Genomic DNA, 18,329 nt, shown 5'->3' with positions numbered 1-18,329 from the left:
CAGGGGTCGGCAGCCTTTCAGAAGTGGTGTGCCGAGTCTTTATTCATTCACTCTAATTTAAGGTTTTGCGTGCCAGTAATACATTTTAAGGTTCTTAGAAGGTCTCTTTCTATAAGTCTATAATATATAACTAAACTATTGTTGCATGTAAAGTAAATAAGGTTTTCAAAATGTTTAAGAAGCTTCATTTAACATTAAATAAAATGCAGAGCCCTCCGGACCAGTGGCCAGGACCCAGGCAGTGTGAGTGCCACTGAAAATCAGCTCACGTGCTGCCTTTGGCACCCGTGCCGTAGGTTGCCTACCCCTGAGCTGATCGTTGCAGTGGTCAGAAAGCAATCATCCCTTCAACATGCAGCATAACTGGCTAGTTGCAGCAGGGTTCCCTCCCATCACCACCACCTTCTGAAGTCACTGCTTGAGACAAAATACTGGATTTGAGGGACTAATGGTCTCGACAGCATGGAAACCCCTACATAAGTTGCTGGCATGGCCTCGTGGCAGTACTGTTTAACCCACATTTTGTGCAGCCATTGACCACAAAATATGAGAAAGAAATAAGTCACTACAGCAATGTATATTCAAATCAGTTCAAATGTCAGCCCCAAAGTGCTAGCTTAGGTGAAAAACCAAATGCAGCATACCGTAATCAGAGGATTACTTCAGCGCCTTACCCTGACTGCATCTGTTTTCTTTAGGAGACTCTGATATTATGGCCTGATGCGTCAGGCCAATCTTTGATGAGTGCTTCTCAGATGGTCTCAGGATGACTGGTAATGGGATAATAGACCAGTTGAAAAGTTCTGGCCAAAGTTCAACACAAGACATAAAATTGTTGTACATGAAATGGCAGAAAGAACAATAGACTTTGCACTGGCAAGGTTAATGTGCCCTGGGAAATGTCGAAACAGTTGAAATATGGCTATTTTGAACCCTTTAAAGAAAGACTAGATTTCATTAGTACATGGTGCACAAGCTAGTTTGGGTAATTTTTACAAAGTAATAAAGACTCATTTTCTCCTCCTTCTCTCCCTGACTTTGGCTGCTCTAACTAACAAACTGCCTTGTGACTTGGAATCTGTTGCTTCCTTTTAAAAAAAAATTGCAAACATATAACTATCAAACTGAAAACGAAATAGACCTCGAAAACAGGAAGTGTGCTAACAGTATCACCCTAATGAGAAAAAGATCAGAGCTCAAAATAAGGCAATGAGAGGCTAGTAATTACACTGAGGACTTTGCAATAATTTTTCTTTAAAAAGCAAAACACTTTATTGATTTTTTCCATGCTCAAGAACCAGGCTTTGAAATTTGAGAGAAACACAGTATGTGACAGTGTCTCATAGCGCCTGTATCACACTTTTCAGTTGTGCTACCTATTGTTCTGCTCCTGGAAGGATTTCAGACATTGATTAGCCCCAAGCCCCAGCATCCCTGTGAGCCATTATGTGTCTAATACAATATAATGTATGAATAAACTATACAAATTAGAGCCCCACTATGAGCCTACTATATTTACTATTTTAAAACTGTCATCTGTAGGCTGAGTGTATTACAATTGAAACCTATGTCCTTCAATATAACAGCATATTTAACATTGATCTGAAACATGTTCTCATCTAATTAAAAATCTTTAGATGTTATTACTAATAAGATTTTGATTTTTTTTTAAATTATTTACCTTTGTGCAGAATGTTGATTTTTGTTTTATTTTTGAAGTACAAGTACACTTCCTTGTGAGATTCCTTTTTACAAGAGAAACCTGCTGGACGTTTAACACTGTAAAAGTTCAAAGTATGCATAAAATATCGGAACCCCTTGGAATCCTTTCTAAAAGAAGAATGCTTAACACAATCCCACTCTCCTCTCAGCAGCCACAGTAATGTAAGTTACACAGCTACCTTCCTAGTGTTCTAATGAAACTAGGGCATTTGATGCACTCAGTGAGTAAAGAAAGCAGAATGTAAGCAGGTCAGGTGAATGCCATTTAATTATAAGTGATACAGATCCTAGTCTGTTAATATAGTAGTTCAAAGAAGAAATACTTTAGAGAATACTGAACATTTTTGCAAACTGATTAGTCATGCTTCAGTGGGTTGCCCCGTTTCTCTACTGCCTCCCTCTCAGATATAAACTCAGCACTGATTCAAATCCAAATGTAAGTAACTGTATATCTGTACTTACCCTTCTAATAAGTCTCCGTTGTCTTTCGACATGGTCATTTGCACTGTATAGTGAGTGTGGAAATCAGCAGCGTGAATTACCAAAAGACATCTAGCAGCAGCAGGCACGCCACACCACTTAACCAGCTCAGAATGACAGTCACAGTAAGCGCAGGGCAGGGCATGGTCTGCCTGCCTGCAGAGCTGGCATATTCACTGATTGGTCATTATGACAACATAAAGGGAGTTCTGTAGTTCAGTTGTAATAGCCTATGGATGAGTGATTTGGGAATCATGCCCTCTGCGGGGCTAGGCATTGCTCAGTCAGAGACTCCAGTTGCTTCTGCTCCTACTGGCTGAACTGCATTGGGGGGAGGGTTAATATGGGGCCACACACCTAGGGCCATCCCTCCCCACCCCAGCACCCCTGCTGGACCCATAATGGTATAGTGGGTGGAAACACTCTCCCCCTCCCCACATGGACGTGGCTGGCTCCTCTGCAGTTTTCTCCCAAGTAGGGGAGCTGGAACAATGTTTATAGTGGGGGGGCTCAGAGCCATTGAACCAAACTGTAAATGCTGTATAGAATGGAAACCACTTCAAGCCAGGGGGTGTGGCAGCACCCCCTGCCCCCCTAGTTTAGCATCTACACCGCCAAGAAACTCCAGGCAGTAGGAGCAGAAGCGGCCAAAGGCAGGAGATCTGTTCCTTCAGACATTAAGAGAACTTTCTAGTTTTGACGGGACTTTCTCTTCCCTGTGCTGATTGGCTGTTTGCTCCAACCCTCCCGCTCCCTCACCGTCTCTTCTCCTCAGCTTCATGCCACATCTGTCCCTCTTTCAGGGGTGGTGGAAGCTTCCTAACGGGGGGGGCACTGGTGCCTGAACCATGGCTCCATCCCCCATCCTTCCCCCAAGACCCCTCTTCCCCATCATTTACAGCCAGTAAAAAGTGGGAGGGCTAAAAGTGAGGGGGCCATGGCCCCCTGGTCCCCTAGTTCCGGCACCCTTGCCCTCTTCTCTCCTGCCATGTCCCCCTCCCAAGGCCGGATTTATGAACTGCGGGGCCCAATTCGAATACCCGGCAGCGGTCCGGGACTTCGGCAGCACTTCAGCGGCGGGGGGGGGGTCCACTCCCGGTCTTCCACGGCAGGGACAGGTCACAGGAAATAAACAACAACAACAACAACAAATCACAGAAGCCATGACTTGTCCCTGACTGTTACTAAAAACATCCCTGACAAAATGGGGAGGGAGGAGGGTCCAGCACCCTGCCCCCTCCCCTGGCCTGCAGCAGGTGGGAGCTGCAGGGTCCCCATTGCCCAGCAGGCTCTTGTTGTTTCTGACATTTCTTCTTCAAGCCTTGACTTGGCAAGTATCTGTGCTTTAAAACCACCTGCCTTTTACGAATTCCACTACCCCAGCCAGCAGTACCTTTGCTGAGCTAGCCTCTAGAAGAGGGTGCAATTTGATCTCTAGACAGCTATTGCAACCCCCCCGTTTTTTTTATTTTAAGGTTGGTTTTTGTTTTAGTTAAAACCACCAATACCTCCATATTTAGGACCTCCTCCTGTCCATCTTTCCTAGAATCCCCTTCTAGTTTGCTCTATTTGTTTGCAGGTTTTAGGAGGACAATTATATTGTTTTCATTTATGGTTTTTATTACTTATTCATGAAGTCCATGAATAATGAAATCATCATACTCTGGCTTGGGGACCTTTGCAGGTGTGCTTTATAAAAATAATTATAACATACCCTGTGATGCACTGAGCACTCTCCATTCCCATTGACTTCAGTGGGAATTGAGAACATTCAGTACCTCTGCAGAAGTGCTCAGCACATGGCCTGATTGGGCTCTTTTTGCTTAAATATCAACCTCTGAGTGCCTACAGCAGTACTGTCCACAGATGCAACACTGAAAATAGTTTAATTATTAGTCCTCCGATATATATTTTTAAATGGTAAAACAAACACAGAATCAAGGTACTTTTAATGATTAAAAATTATTCTCTTTTGGAAAAAGGAAATTGAAATCTGTTTCTTTACAGATTTTTTCATTCCATTGTGTGTATGGTACAGACTTGTGTGTAGGGATTCAGCAGTAGGCCACAGCTAGTAGAAGGCTCAGAAAAGACCAATGCCATTTAAAAAGAACACTTATTTCCAATTGTATTTCACAGTTCATGGATGGTGAGAAATGCTTCTCCCCAAAGCACAGTGAACCCCACCAAAGGGCGAAGGTTTCCTTTAAGAATTTTAGTACTGACACTGAGCAAAAATGGGAAGATTGCAACATCTCCACTGCAAAACAGGTCTGTTGCTTTTTGTTTTGATGCCAAAACCACTAAAGACCGTATGTGCGATCAGTGATACTACGGATCTCCCTCTACCACACAATTCTCAGAAATACTGACATATATATGGCCGTCACTGCCAATAATACTGGACTCTAGCACAATAACTCTGGGCAATCACAGACAATATAGGGCAGGGGTTCTCAAACTGGGGGTTGGGACCCCTCAGGGGGTCACGAGGTTATTACATGGGGGGGTCATGAACCTCCACCCCAAACTCTGCTTATCTCCAGCATTTATAATGGTGTTAAATACATTTTAAAAGTGTGTTTAATTTATTGGGCGGGGGTGGTCGCACTCAGAGGCTTGCTGTGTGAAAAGGGTCACCAGTAAAAAAGTTTGAGACCCACTGATATAGGGGATATCAGGGCACATCTCTTCCATTTAAAGATTTTCTTTAAATGGCTCACTGCTTTGAGTAATACTGTAATGCCATAAACACCATATGAATCAGAGACTAGTTTTTTCTTTCCTAAATGCATAATGATTTTCAATCATTTGGGAAGAGTCTCTTCTCTATTTTACAAACACTCCGAAAGTGGAGTCAGACCAGAAATAATCTAATATGAACAGCCATCTTGTGACCACCAAAAGAAGAGAGAATTAACAATCAGCCTCCACAACAGTTTTAAAAAAAGTTATTGTCTTTCCTTTTTCAGACAATTTAGAAGCTTACAAATAATTAAAGAATGAATATGCATATAAAACAACATCATTTTTGACATATCCAGTTCCTACCAACATCTGGAGACCATTTAGTACATCCACGGGACAGCAATATCCTCGTGGTTCTACGCAGAAAGCTGGCAATGCCCCATACATCTTTTTGGTCTGTGTTTTGTACAGCACTAGTATAATGGTGTCTTGGTCCATGACAAGAGCTGCTAGGGACTATGATAATACGATACATTATAATAAATAATAATATGGCAACATGAAAGGATTTGATACCCACGTTCCTCACCTCTTCTCTACTGAAGACTCACATGTGATAAAGTTCTTCTTGGATTTAGAAGAGCTTGGTCAGCACTTGTATAATAATCTATTTGAATCTTTTGCCAGCTGTTCTATGACAGTGGTTCTCAACCAGGGCTCCGGGGCACCCTGAGAGGCCGTGAGCAGGTGTCAGGGGGGCCGCCAAGCAGAGCTAGCGTTAGACTCACTGGGGCTCAGGGTAGAAAGCAAAGCCCCACCACGTGGGGCTGAAGCCCAGGGCCCTGGGCCCTGTCACTTGGGGCTCAAACTGAAGCCTGAGCAATGTAGCTTCGTGGAAGCCCTTGGCATGGGGCTCCAGGCAATTTGCCCTGCTTGCTACCTCCTAACACCGGCCCTGGCTTTTATATGCAGAAAACCAGTTGTTGTGGCACAGGTGGGCCCTGAACTTTTTAATAGTATGTGGTGGTGGGGGGCAGTTCAGAAAGAAAAAGATTGAGAACCTCTGTTCTATGAGAAATACTATTCTAAAACTTACCACATCCATTTACAAAATCACAAGATCTAAGCAGTATTATAGCACTCTGCTAAATGATTCTTCCCAGGTTTCTGGCCTAGCTGTCCATTGGACGTCTGGATAAATAAAACAGTGAGATGTAGCAGTGTGATTCAGTGGATAGAACACTGCATTGTGAGCCTTGAGACTTGGGTTTTGTCGCTGACTTATTTACATTCTGTTTGACACATCTGGACAAGCACTTGAAAGAAAGAGTAATAAATTCATTTACTTTTAAATAGCTTTGCTTCAGCAATACTCATGCCACATTTGTGTTCCCTTTTTGTGAACATTTGAACAATTGAGATTTTATCGGCATGAATGTTCACAGAATGCTAACTGCAAAGTTACATGGGTGACTAGATATTAAAAATGCTTGCATGCTCAGCCAGTCAAGGAAAAGAAAATACCATGTGAATTATCTGACCAATCACGAGATAGCAAAAGCTCAGTTATCAGACACTTGCAGCAAACTGTTGAAGATCAATGCACAGAAAAAAAAAATCCACTCCAAGCATTGTTATAAAATGAATTCATTCCAGAAAACAATCTGCTCATGGATATTCTGTGACCGGGAAGAAGCTATATATGTTGGGTAAATTACTCATTGTAAACCATTTACTCAGCACTAATGATTAACAAGTTGTAACAGCTCCTTCTTCCTTTAATTCAAACCAACAATGGCCTTTTTCACTAGAAAGATGCAATCTTTGGGTAGATAAAACTCCTTGGACTGAGATGGATGAAATTAGAGGTTTTTTAACAATAAATTTGTTGTTAGAAGAAATATTGATTAGTTGATCATAACATAGATAAGGTACATTTCTTACAGGTGCATTTGTAAAATTTGGTTTACGTTGGAGTTAGTTTTCAATACTTGTTCTTTGGGGGTTTATGTGTTTTGTGACAATTTGTTGCATTTTCTTATAGTTCTCTATTGAGCAGCATGTTTTTAATTCCCTTTTAATTAAATTTGTACAAATAAGTTTCAAAATAAATTGCTCAATGATCAGATGTATTGGAAATGGAAAACAAAACGTTAATGGTGTATCTGTTGCTGTACAATTCTGTGTACCTCTACAGCACTAATAAATATATATAAGAATAATACAAAATATTCTGACACACTGAGAATAATTGCTTGTGCCTTTAACCAGTTTTTTTTTGGGGGGGGGGGGAGAAGGGGGGTAGGTAAAGTCACAGAATCATAGAAATGCAGGGCTAGAAGGAACTTTGAAAGGTCTTCTAGTCCAGCCCCCTGTGCTGAGGCCGGACCAAGTATACCTAAACCATCCCTGACAGGCGTTATGTAACCTGTTCTTAAAAACCTCCAATGACAGGGATTCCACAACCTCCCCTGGAAATCTAGTCCAGTGCTTAAATATCCTTAGAGTCAAAGATTTTCCTAATATTTAACTAAATCTCTCTTGCTGCAGAGTAAACCTATTACTTCTTGTCCTAGCTTCAGTGGACATAGAGAACATTGTCCTCTTTATAACAACCCTTAACATATTTGAAAACTTATCAGGCTACTCTTCAGTCTTCTTTCCTCAAGATTAAACATGCCCAGTTTTTAACCTTTCCTCACAGGTCAGGTTTTCTAAATCATTTATCATTTTTGTTGCTGTCCTCTGGACTCACTCCAGTTTGTTCACATCTTTCCTGAAGTGTGGCACCCAGAATTGGACACAGTACTCCAGCTAAGGCCTCACCAGTGCTGAGTAAGAGGGCACATCTACTACCTGTGTAATACACCCCAGAATGACATAAACCTTTCTCACAACTGCATCACTGTGCTGACTCATTCAATTTGTGATCTACTACAAACCTCCAGCTCCTTTTCAGAATACTACCCTCTAGCCAACTAGTCTCCATTTTGTAGCTGTGCATTTGATTTTTGCTTCCATAGAATCATAGAATCTCAGGAGGTCATCTAGTCCAACCCCCTGCTCAAAGCAGGACCAAACCCAACTAAATCATCCCAGCCAGGGCTTTGTCAAGCCTGACCTTAAAAACCTCTAAGGAAGGAGATTCCACCACCTCCCTAGGTAACCCATTCCAGTGCTTCACCACCCTACTAGTGAAAAAGGTTTTCCTAATGTCCAACCTAAACCTCCCCCTCTGCAACTTGAGACCATTACTCCTTGTTCTGTCATCTTCTACCACTGAGAACAGTCTAGATCCATCCTCTTTGGAACCCCCTTTCAGGTAGTTGAAAGCAGCTATCAAATCCCCCCTCATTTTTCTCTTCTGCAAACTAAACAATCTCAGTTCCCTCAGCCTTTCCTCGTAAGTCATGTGCTCCAGCCCCCTAATCATTTTTGTGGCCCTCCGCTGGACTCTCTCCAATTTATCCACATCCTTCTTGTAGTGTGGGGCCCAAAACTGGACACAGTACTCCAAATGAGGCCTCACCAGTGCTGAATAGAGGGGAATGATCACATCCCTCGATCTGCTGGAAATGCCCCTACTTATACAACCCAAAATGCCATTAGCCTTCTTGGCAACAAGGGCACACTGTTGACTCATATCCAGCTTTTTGTCCACTGTAACCCCTAGGTCCCTTTCTGCAGAACTGCTGCCCAGCCATTCGGTCCCTAGTCTATAGCAGTGCATGGGATTCTTCTGTCCTAAATGCAGGACTCTGCACTTGTCCTTGTTGAACCTCATCATAGTTCTTTTGGCCCAATCCTCTAATTTGTCTAGGTCAGACACCCCGGTCTAGGTCCCTCTGTATCCTATCCCTACCCTCCAGCATATCAACCACTCCTCCCAGTTTAGTGTCATCTGCAAACTTGCTAAGGGTGCAGTCCACACCATCCTTCAGATCGTTAATGAAGATATTGAACAAAACTGGCCCCAGCACCGACCCTTGGGGCACTCCACTTGATACTGGCTGCCAACTAGACATGGAACCATTGATCACTACCTGTTGAGCCCGACCATCTAGCCAGTTTTCTATCCACCTTACCGTCCATTCATCTAGCCCAGACTTCTTTAACTTGCTGGCAAGAATACTGTGGGAGACTGTATCAAAAGCTTTGCTAAAGTCCAGAAATAGCACATCCACTGCTTTCCCCTCATCCACAGAGCCGGTTATCTCATCATAGAAGGCAATTAGGTTAGTCAGGCATGACTTGCCCTTGGTGAATCCATGCTGACTGTTCCTGATCACTTTCCCCGCCTTTAAGTGGTTCAGGATTGATTCCTTGAGGACCTGTTCCATGATTTTTCCAGGGACTGAGGTGAGACTGACTGGCCTGTAGTTCCCTGGATCTTCCTTCTTCCCTTTTTTAAAGATGGGCACTACATTAGCTTTTTTCCTAAATGTAGTACTTTGCACTTGCCTTTACTGAATTTCATTCAGACTAATTCTCCAATTTATCAAGTTTGTTTTGAATTCTAACCCTGTTCTTCAAAGTGCTTGCAACCCTTCCCATCTTTGGGTCATCTGAAAATGTATAAGCATACTCTCCAGTCCATTATCCAAGTCATTAATGAAAATATTGAGTAGTATCAGACCCTAGACAGATCTCTGTGGGACCTCACTAGATGCTTTGACAGTGAACCATTGATAACTACTCTTTGAATATGGATTTTCAACTAGTTGTACACCCACCTTATGGTAATTGAATCTAGACCACATTTCTCTAGTGTGCTTATGAGAATGTCATACAGGGCTGTGTCAAAAGCCTTATTAAAATCTAGATTTAGCACATCTACAGTTTCCCTTCTATCCCCAAGGCAAGTAACTCTGTCAAAGGAGGAAGTTAAGTTGGTTTGGTACAGTTTGTTCTTAAGAAATCCATGCTGGCAATTCCTTATAACTAGAGCCCTATCAAACTCACAGCCATGAAAAATGCATCACAGACTCTGAAGTCTGGTCTCCCCACCGGTGAAATCTGGTCTTTTGTGTGCTTTTACCCTAAACTATACAGATTTCATGGGGAGACCAGCATTTCTCAAATTGGGGGTCCTGACCCAAAAGAGTTGCAGGAGAAGTCGCAAGGTTATTTTAGGGGGTCGTGATATTGCCACCCTTACTTCTGCCCTGCCTTCAGAACTGGGTGGCCAGAGAACGGCGGCTGTTGGTCAGGCGCCCAGCTCTGAAGGCGGCACCCCGCCAGCTGAAGCACAGAAGTAAGGGTGGTAATGCCATACTTATGCCACCCTTACTTTTGCACTGCTGCCTTCAAAGCTAGGCTGCTGACTGAGGGCCCAGCTCTGCAGGCAGCAGCGCACAAGTAAGGGTGGCAATACCATACCATGACATCCTTACTTCTGCACTCCCGCTGGCAGCCACACTGCCTTCAGAGCTGGGATCCCAGCCAGCAGCCACCATTCTCCAGCTGCCCAGCTCTGAAGGCAGTGCCGCCACCAGCAGCAACACATAAGTAAGAGTAGCAGTACTGCACTCCCCTCACAACTCCTTTTTGGGTCAGGACCCCTACATTTACAACACTGTGAAGTTTCAGATTTAAATAGCTGAAATAATGACATTTACAATTTTTTAAATCTTATGACCGTGAAATTGACCAAAATAGACCGTGAATTTGGTAGGGCCTACTTATAACCCTATTATCCTCTAGGCACTTACAATTTGACAGTTTAATAATTTGTTCCAGAATCTTTCCAGGTTTCAAAGTTAGGCTGACTGGTCTACAGTTCCCCGGGTCCTTTTTGTTCCCCTTTTTAAAGACAGGTACTATGTTTGGACTTCTGCAGTCCTCTGGGACCTTACCTGTGCTCCATGAGTTCTCAAAGATAATTGCTAATGTTTCTGAGATTGCTTCAGCTAGTTCCTAAAGTACCCTAAGATGAAATTCATCAGGCCCTGCTGACTTGAATACATTTAACAACTGTTCTTTCCCTTTGTGGGCTTGTGTGCCTTCCCCCTTGTTGTTCATATTAATTGTGTTAAGTATCTACTCACAATTATCCTTTTCAGTGAAAACTGAAGCAAAATAGGCATTAAACACTTCAGCCTTCTTATATAGTCTGTTATTACTAATTAGCCCCCTTTCCCTGCTAAGTAGAGGACCTGAACTTCCTTTCATCTTTCTCTTGCTGGCATGCTACTGGTATCAGATGGGGAGCAAAAAAAACTAAAATTGGGTGTCCTTGCTAGACCCCAGAGGGTGAATAACAAGCAGGTAAATCAGTGTGATTTCTGGCACATCTTTCCTTGTCTCCCAAAATTTAAACAAAATTACCTGATGCTTCTGAACATTCCTTCTTGTGCCCAAAACTTACTCTCCAACAAATGCCTGTGTAATGTGGCCACAACCACACTGAGCCACTACCACATTAATCAATCTTCATTATGTAACAGCCTTGCAATACCATCATGAAAATGTATTAGCCCAGGCATAAAAATCTACTCACCTACCCTTAAGAATGGGAAGAAAAAAAAACATTTTAGTAGCCAGTTAGAAAAATTCTTGTCCAAGGAGAATATGTCAGTAGAATTGTGCAAGGCTGTTATAAACACATTAAAACATTCAGCATTTTTAGCTTCTCACAATGGTTCTATAGGAAGTGTAAATTTGCTAATCACTCAGTTGCTTCACTGCTCTAAGTGCCACATACCACTTCCCTTGGTCCTCACCAACAACTCTAACCAACATTAATGGAAGCTCCATGGCAGATTGAGAGCCTTTAACACTTATGCTCTAAAACCCAGGAAACACTTTCTGTCATGGTTTTTCTAGATCAATTTAAATCTTGTATTGAAGTTATTCTCGACTCAATTTGCACATATAAATCCCACTAAGCCCAGTGAAAATTACTCACGGGTGGAAAGAGGTAAAAAATTGAACAACTCTGTAGATGCACTTTGAAACCACTTTATAAAATAATCAGATTCTAGGCTATAATGTACCCCAGACTGATCTTTTATCAGTAAATGTCTTCCTTGTCTGCTAAAGAACAATAGCCTTAAGTTTGTTATACAATCAAAGTCAATGTAACAAACTGTTTATTGCAAGAATCTTCATAGTAGGTGGGGAGTCTATTCTCAGAGGTAAATAAGATATGCTAACTTTTATACTGGAGCACATAAGATTCCAGATCCTAGCTAATTATTTAAACACAGATTCACTTGTTAACCAAAGTACCCCCTCCCCTCCACACACATACTAGAAGTTTATCAGTTTTAGCAATGTGCATGTGAGAGGGCTGAGTCTTACCTCCTGCAACACTAAATGTACTTTTTTTAAAAAATAAGATAAAATATTGAACTGTGCAACAGTAAGTGACAATGTTATACTACTAAGGTATGACACGAATCTTCTCAAACAAAAGCTTAAAAATAAGGCCTGGCTCTTGCAAACAGTTACACATGTAAGTAATACCACAAACTTCAATTATACTATTCACATGAGTCAAGTTAAATTTACATTTAACTGTTGTAGGACCAGGGGCTAAGTAAGTCCTTTATTTGAATGGCCTAACTAGAGCAAAACAAAAAGGAGCAAATGATGAATACTTTGTGCTGATATAGCACCTTTTACAGACTGGGAGAGTGAAGAACTTGCCCAAAGTTTCACACAAATCAGTGTGTCTGTTGGAAATAAAACCGGGGATCTGACTCCCATGTCCCTGCTGTAATAATTAGATCACACTGCTTAAAAGGCATCAGAGTTCATAAACTGAGTTAAAGCAACTGAAAGATCACATGAGCTTGATTTCCTTGTTAGCCCAAAACAGGGACTCCTCATCTCATGGAGTTTTTATTATTATTTAAATTGATGGCATCTCAAACCAGCTCAAGAGCAGAAAACACATCTAATCTCAAATCTGTCTTCTTTGAAGAAGCAGGAACTATTTGTCAAAATATAAGAATACAACATCAATTGGGTCTAAATAAGAATTGTTCATCCAGCAAACACAGTCTCCATTTCACCTGACATTAAGATACCATAATCCACCTTCAAAATTAAATGATTACATGGCACAGGTTTCCTTTACAAAGGAGTGCCTGAGAAAACTGGAATGGCTAGCAGGTGCCATCAAGCCAGAACGTCATTACAATGGTTTTCAAAACAGGACAGAAAATGCTTTAAAACGTTTAGGACAACCTAGTATGTGTGTCCATGGACTGGGGCTGAATGTATGGGCTACCTAGTGCCCACAGGCTGAGGAGATGGTGACTCTTGTGTCCCTCTAGAACAAGCCCAGCAAGGAGTCCCCATCCCCCCCATGAGCTTTGCCTTCTGCGACACAACACAATGACTCCAGGTGACACCTGTGGCCATAAGGTGACCAGGCGTCCTGATTTTATAGGCACAGTCCTGATATTTGGGGCTTTTTCTTATATAGTCTCCTATTACCCCCCCCACTCCCCCCTGTCCTGATGTTTCACACCTGCTGTCTGGTCACCCTATGGGCCCAGCCCCTGGAGCTCCCCCAGCCCAGCCGCGCGCCCCCGGCACCCCAGGGCAGCGGGCCCCTGCCTGGCGCAGACCTGGGGTCGCTTTTCCTGCTGCCGGAGCTCCGGGCGGCTCGGAAGTCCATGAACGCCGCGGGAGGGGCCGGCTGCCCGCACTCCCGCTGTGCTCCAGGCTCGGGCCGATGCAGCCGCCGTCCCGTCCCGTCCTGCCCCATGGTGGGACCCAGCCAAAGCAGGCGGCGGCCTCAGGTCGGGCTCTCCCCTGGGCAGGGCCGCTGGCTCCGGAGCGGCCGCGCCTGCAGGTGAGCGGCAGCGCCGCTTCGCATCGCTGGGTCTTAACAGGGCCCGGGTTCGTGGGGCCCGCCTGCCGCGGAGCCCCCGGGAGGGTGCGCGCCGTGCCCCGGTTTGCAGCCGGGCCGCAGGCACCCAGCGAAGAGCCAAGCGGGGCGCAGGGCTGGCCCCGGGGGACCCCGCAGGGCAGGGAGCGGAGCCGACTGTTCCCGGCGCCAGGGAGCCCCGCGGATTGTCACAGCACAATGGTGCGCAGGGCAAGAGTTATGTGCAGCCTGCTGCCAAATTCATAATCCAGAATTAAATTTTGCTAGATTTTAGGTGTTTGGTCTCGGTCGCGGTTTAATTCCCTCCGCCCCATTATCCCTTCCACGTTCAAAGTCCAGGTCCATTAAGTTAAATATGGCAGAAGAGTAAGGTTCTGCTCCCTGGACTTTATTTCTCCCTCTTACTTCACAAGTAGGAAAGTGGAGGTAACAGCAGTAGCGGAACTAGGGTGTGGGAGATTTCATGAGGTGGGTGTTTGAAAACTATGTGAAAGGTCAGAGACCCTAACTGAGAAGCCTGAAAACCCATTTTTAAAAATGTATTGTCAGATATAAACAGTGATAGATGGACCTACTGCCACATTCAAACCAGGACCCAGACTTCCCCCCCCTCAGCCCTTCCAGAGCTGTTCACATGCAGGGTTTTAGTTTGTGATCATTTAACTAGACACATTTCTTATTTCAAAACCAAAGGGAAGATAGTTAAGTTTCACAATCATATTTCTTATTTTATATAAACACCATTTCTGTTACAGAGGTGTCTTAGGTAAAAAAAATTCAGAATTAACTCTATTTAGTGCTGAATGCCACAGGCAGTTGTCAACCCAAACTTAATAAAATTAGACGGGGAGAGGGTAAGGTAGGGAGTTATTTGTGATAGAGAATTAAAATTCAGAGTTGTCCATAACATTAAAAGAAAACATCTAAATGAAACACTATACAGTACTGCATGCAGATCTGGTCACCCCATCTCAGAAAAGATATATTAGAATTGGGGAAAGTACAGAGAAGGGCAACACAAATCATGAATGGTATGGGGAAAATTAGTAAGGAAGTGTTATTTCCCCTTTCACATGATGCAAGAACCAAGAGTCAGCTGATGAAATTAATAGGCAGCAGGTTTAAAACAAACAAGCAGAAGTGCTTATTCACACAACACACAGTCAATCTGTTGCCAGGGAATATTGTGAAGACAAAAGCATAACTGGGTTCACAAAAGAATTACCGTATTTATCGGCGTATAACACGCACTTTTCCCCCCTGAAAATAGGGGCAATGATGTGTGTGTTATGCAGATATATGTACCCATGCAGGGCTCGCTCCTCTAGGCAGCGAGCGCCGCCCCCCCCCGCCCCCCCCCCCCCCCCCCCCCCCCCCCCCCCCCCCCCCCCCCCCACCCCCCCGCCCCCCCCCCCCCCCCCGGCCCCCCCCCCCCCGCCCCCGCCCCGCCCCCGCCCCCTCCCCCCGCCCGGCGCCCCCCCCCCCCGCCCCGCCCCCCCACGGCCCCCCCCCCCCCACAGCCCCCAGCCCCACCCAGCCCCCCCCCCCCCCCACCCCCCCCCCGGCCCCCCCCGCCCCCGGCCCCCCCCCCCGCCCCCGCCCCCCCCCCCCCCCCCCCCCCGACCCGACGGCCCGAGCCGCCGGGCCCCCGCCCCGCCCCCCGGGAGCCAGCAGCCGCATGCAGCTCAGCTCTTGAGGGGCTCAGCTCAGAGCCACGCCGGAGGGCCGGGGGGGGGGGGAAATTCCCCAGGGTCAGGGTGGTCAAGTGTTGCTGGGCCCGGGCCTTTATTTTTTTTTTTTTTTTTGTTTTTTTTCAAAATGAATAAAATTTTATACGTAAGGTGCGTAATACGGGGTAGGTAAATTCACAGGTTTGAATTTAACCCAGGTTGTTTTTCAGTAAAGATTACTGGAGATAGGCCCAAACCAAATTCATTAATCCAAAATTCCTTTGAATTTTGAGGTTCAAATACCTACATTTTGCAAAGGGATTGTAATATTCGTAAATGGCCAAGCCAAAACTTCACATAGAAACAGCCCTGAACTGTAGAGTGTATGAAATCTAGATCCAAATTTTGAAGCTTTGACTATCTCTACACCTTTCAGAATACACTGAATATTTAAGAATTAGGAAGGGTTAATAGTCATGAAAATGGAGATATTTGTGCCTTTGAAAAATCTCTCTCTGCATACAGGACGGGTGCAAGGATATTTCATGCCCTAGGCAAAACTTCCACTTTGTGCCCCCACCCAGCCCTGTGGCAGCTCTCCGCCCCCCCAGCTCACCTCTGCTCCGCCTCCTCCCCAAGCACACCATCGCCACTCCACTTCTCCCGCCTCCCAGGCTTGCGGCGCCAATCAACTGTTTGGCGCCACAAGCCTGGGAGGCGGGAGAAGTGGAGTGGCAATGGCATGCTTGGGGAGGAGGCGGCGCAGAGGTGAGCTGGGGCAGGGAGCAGTTCCCGTGCGGGCCACGCCCCCCCTTACTTGCTGCAGGCGGCCCTCCCCGCACCCCCCTGCCTCCTCCGCCTAAATGCCGACAACGACTGGGGGGGCCGAAGATCTGGCCACCGCCGAAGGACCTGAAATGCCGCCCCCCTAATGCTAGGAGGTCGCCTAATGGGTTGCACCGGCCCTGTCTGCATAGCTAATCCTGTACATCCCAAGTTCCTTGTTATACATTCACTTCTAGAGGAAGACTGTACATTCAGTCTATGGTACATCTAAAGTGCTTTTCATTTATTTAAAATACGTCACCCACATAAAGTTGGATGCTGGAGAGTGCTGAAGAATAAGTACAAATCCAGGCTAATCCACAAAGGTGAGAGTCTAAATAAGTGAGGAAATTGTGTCCCTCTAATGGTTCAGGCACTGCTATAGTAGCAGTTTAATCCTGACAGTATCCCATCTGACCATTAAGAAGCAAAAGGTAACAGGTTGCAAGAGAGCCCTATCTAGTCCTCGTTAGCCACACACACAACACCCTGCATTACAACTGCTAAGAGTAGAAATTGTAAAATAGGGGAAAGCATAGAGAATCCCAGGGTTCCAAAAGGGCTTCCGAAGATTCTTTGCTCTCCCCCACAAAAGAAAAAAAATAATCCAAGTGAGAACTGGAATAATCATCCCCTTATTCTTAAACTGGTATTACAGCTTCAATTCAGCAAAATTATTCCAAAGGTAATTTCTGAGCTGTGACTATGGTTCTGTATTGACTTTTTTGGGATCAGATGAATATTTCAGTATGTTAGGCTGTGAAGATACATGGAACTTTTCAGACCAGGCTGCTACAGTAGAGGTGATATGAATAGCCCAGTGTGTAAATTCTTTAAACGAGGCAGAAACTGTACCGGAATGCATATTTAATACTGATGGAGTTTTTGTGTTGACTCCTGGATACGTAATCAAATGTACTGGTAATAAATCAATGTTAGCTTCTCTTTGGGATATTTCTGCCTCATACATTTTCATTTAATATGCGTTAGTGAACTTACCAACTCTTCATCCAACAAAAAGAAAAAGCCACAAACAGTATTCAAAGCCATTAGACACATAGTAGCCCACCTTTCTAGTGTTCTTTTTAATCTTTAGCAGACCAGCACTATATTGTATACACTGTAATGGAATTATGTTCAGTTCAATTACACTTGTGAATGCAGCTTTTGTTTACTCCATCTTAGTAAATAGCCTGGGTTTTCTAGAAGAAGAAATAGACATCATTTAAGTGTAAACTTTTGTAGGACCTCCAGCATTTGAGTTATTTATTTTATAGAACTCAAAAGTGCAGTACACATCTTGTAGTACAAATACTACATGTTCTCTGCCCCAGAGCATTAATTTAGCAATGACACAAAAGGGATATCCAGGGTAAAGATAACAAGACTACTCCCCTTGCACAACAATACTTAACACAGCATGATGGAACAAAAATTGTTTGTATGAATAAATTAAGATGAATTAATTTCCTATGAGTATCTTCATAGAAGTGAATCATAAGGAGGAATTTTTTTTTATCCTTGTAAGCTGGAAACACCATGTGCAGGTGAGGCTAGATTGAAAAGGCCACTATTGATAGACAAATTTTCAGACCTCTGGATGATAGCACAAAGAGTGGAGGGTGAAAGCTAAATCACTTTATGGTATTAAATATTTGCATTACATTTATTGTTTAAAGATACAGTAATCAGGAAGAAATGCTCTGTTGTTGCTACGATAAAAGCAAGAATAAACCATGTAATGGAAAAAACTAGCAGTTTCAGCAAAATAAAACCACTTCTGGCCCATGCTTATAAAAACACTCCGAAAGAAAACAGATATGCTAGCCGTCACCGTGACTTGTTGAAGAAGCCCTAAAAGTTGTCTGCCAAGTGAGTGGTTAGGGCCTGTGCCTTACAGCCCTACCCCTGGCTACTGGATGAAATCCTGACTTAAGTCAATAGGAGTTTTGCCATTGATTTCAATAGGGTCAGGAGTTCATCCACTATTCCTGACAGACAACTCTAAACCTAAGGCAAATGAAATTTTTTTTTTCCAAATAGCACTTTAGTATTCTTTTTGTTGTGATACTGGCTGTATACACAGACAGAGGAGAACAAAC

General features: G+C 44.1%; 1 protein-coding gene across 11 annotated transcripts in view; it reads right to left on the bottom strand.

Moving 5' to 3' along the window:
- Positions 1–13,910, bottom strand: part of TTC39A (tetratricopeptide repeat domain 39A) — a 74,741-nt gene extending 60,831 nt beyond the window's left edge. For 2 of the 11 annotated variants that reach the window (XR_005583597.1, XM_039484153.1), the window contains exon 1: positions 13,470–13,906. Coding sequence is in view for 6 of the 11 variants with exons in the window: in XM_039484153.1 (XP_039340087.1) it covers positions 13,470–13,609 (140 nt within the window). In the remaining 5 variants the exon portion in view is untranslated. Of the gene's footprint in view, positions 1–674; positions 701–1,681; positions 1,780–2,184; positions 2,396–11,217; positions 11,264–11,389; positions 11,619–12,192; positions 12,310–12,509; positions 12,593–12,953; positions 13,146–13,469 lie in introns of those variants that run through there. The other 9 variants (XM_039484159.1, XR_005583598.1, XM_039484154.1 and 6 more) reach the window with 9 other exon arrangements.
- Between the last annotated feature and the right edge of the window lie 4,419 nt (positions 13,911–18,329).

This window comes from Mauremys reevesii, linkage group 8 (assembly GCF_016161935.1).
Source record: "Mauremys reevesii isolate NIE-2019 linkage group 8, ASM1616193v1, whole genome shotgun sequence".
NCBI lineage: Eukaryota > Metazoa > Chordata > Testudines > Geoemydidae > Mauremys > Mauremys reevesii.
This window is presented reverse-complemented; position numbering and strand designations above follow the sequence as displayed.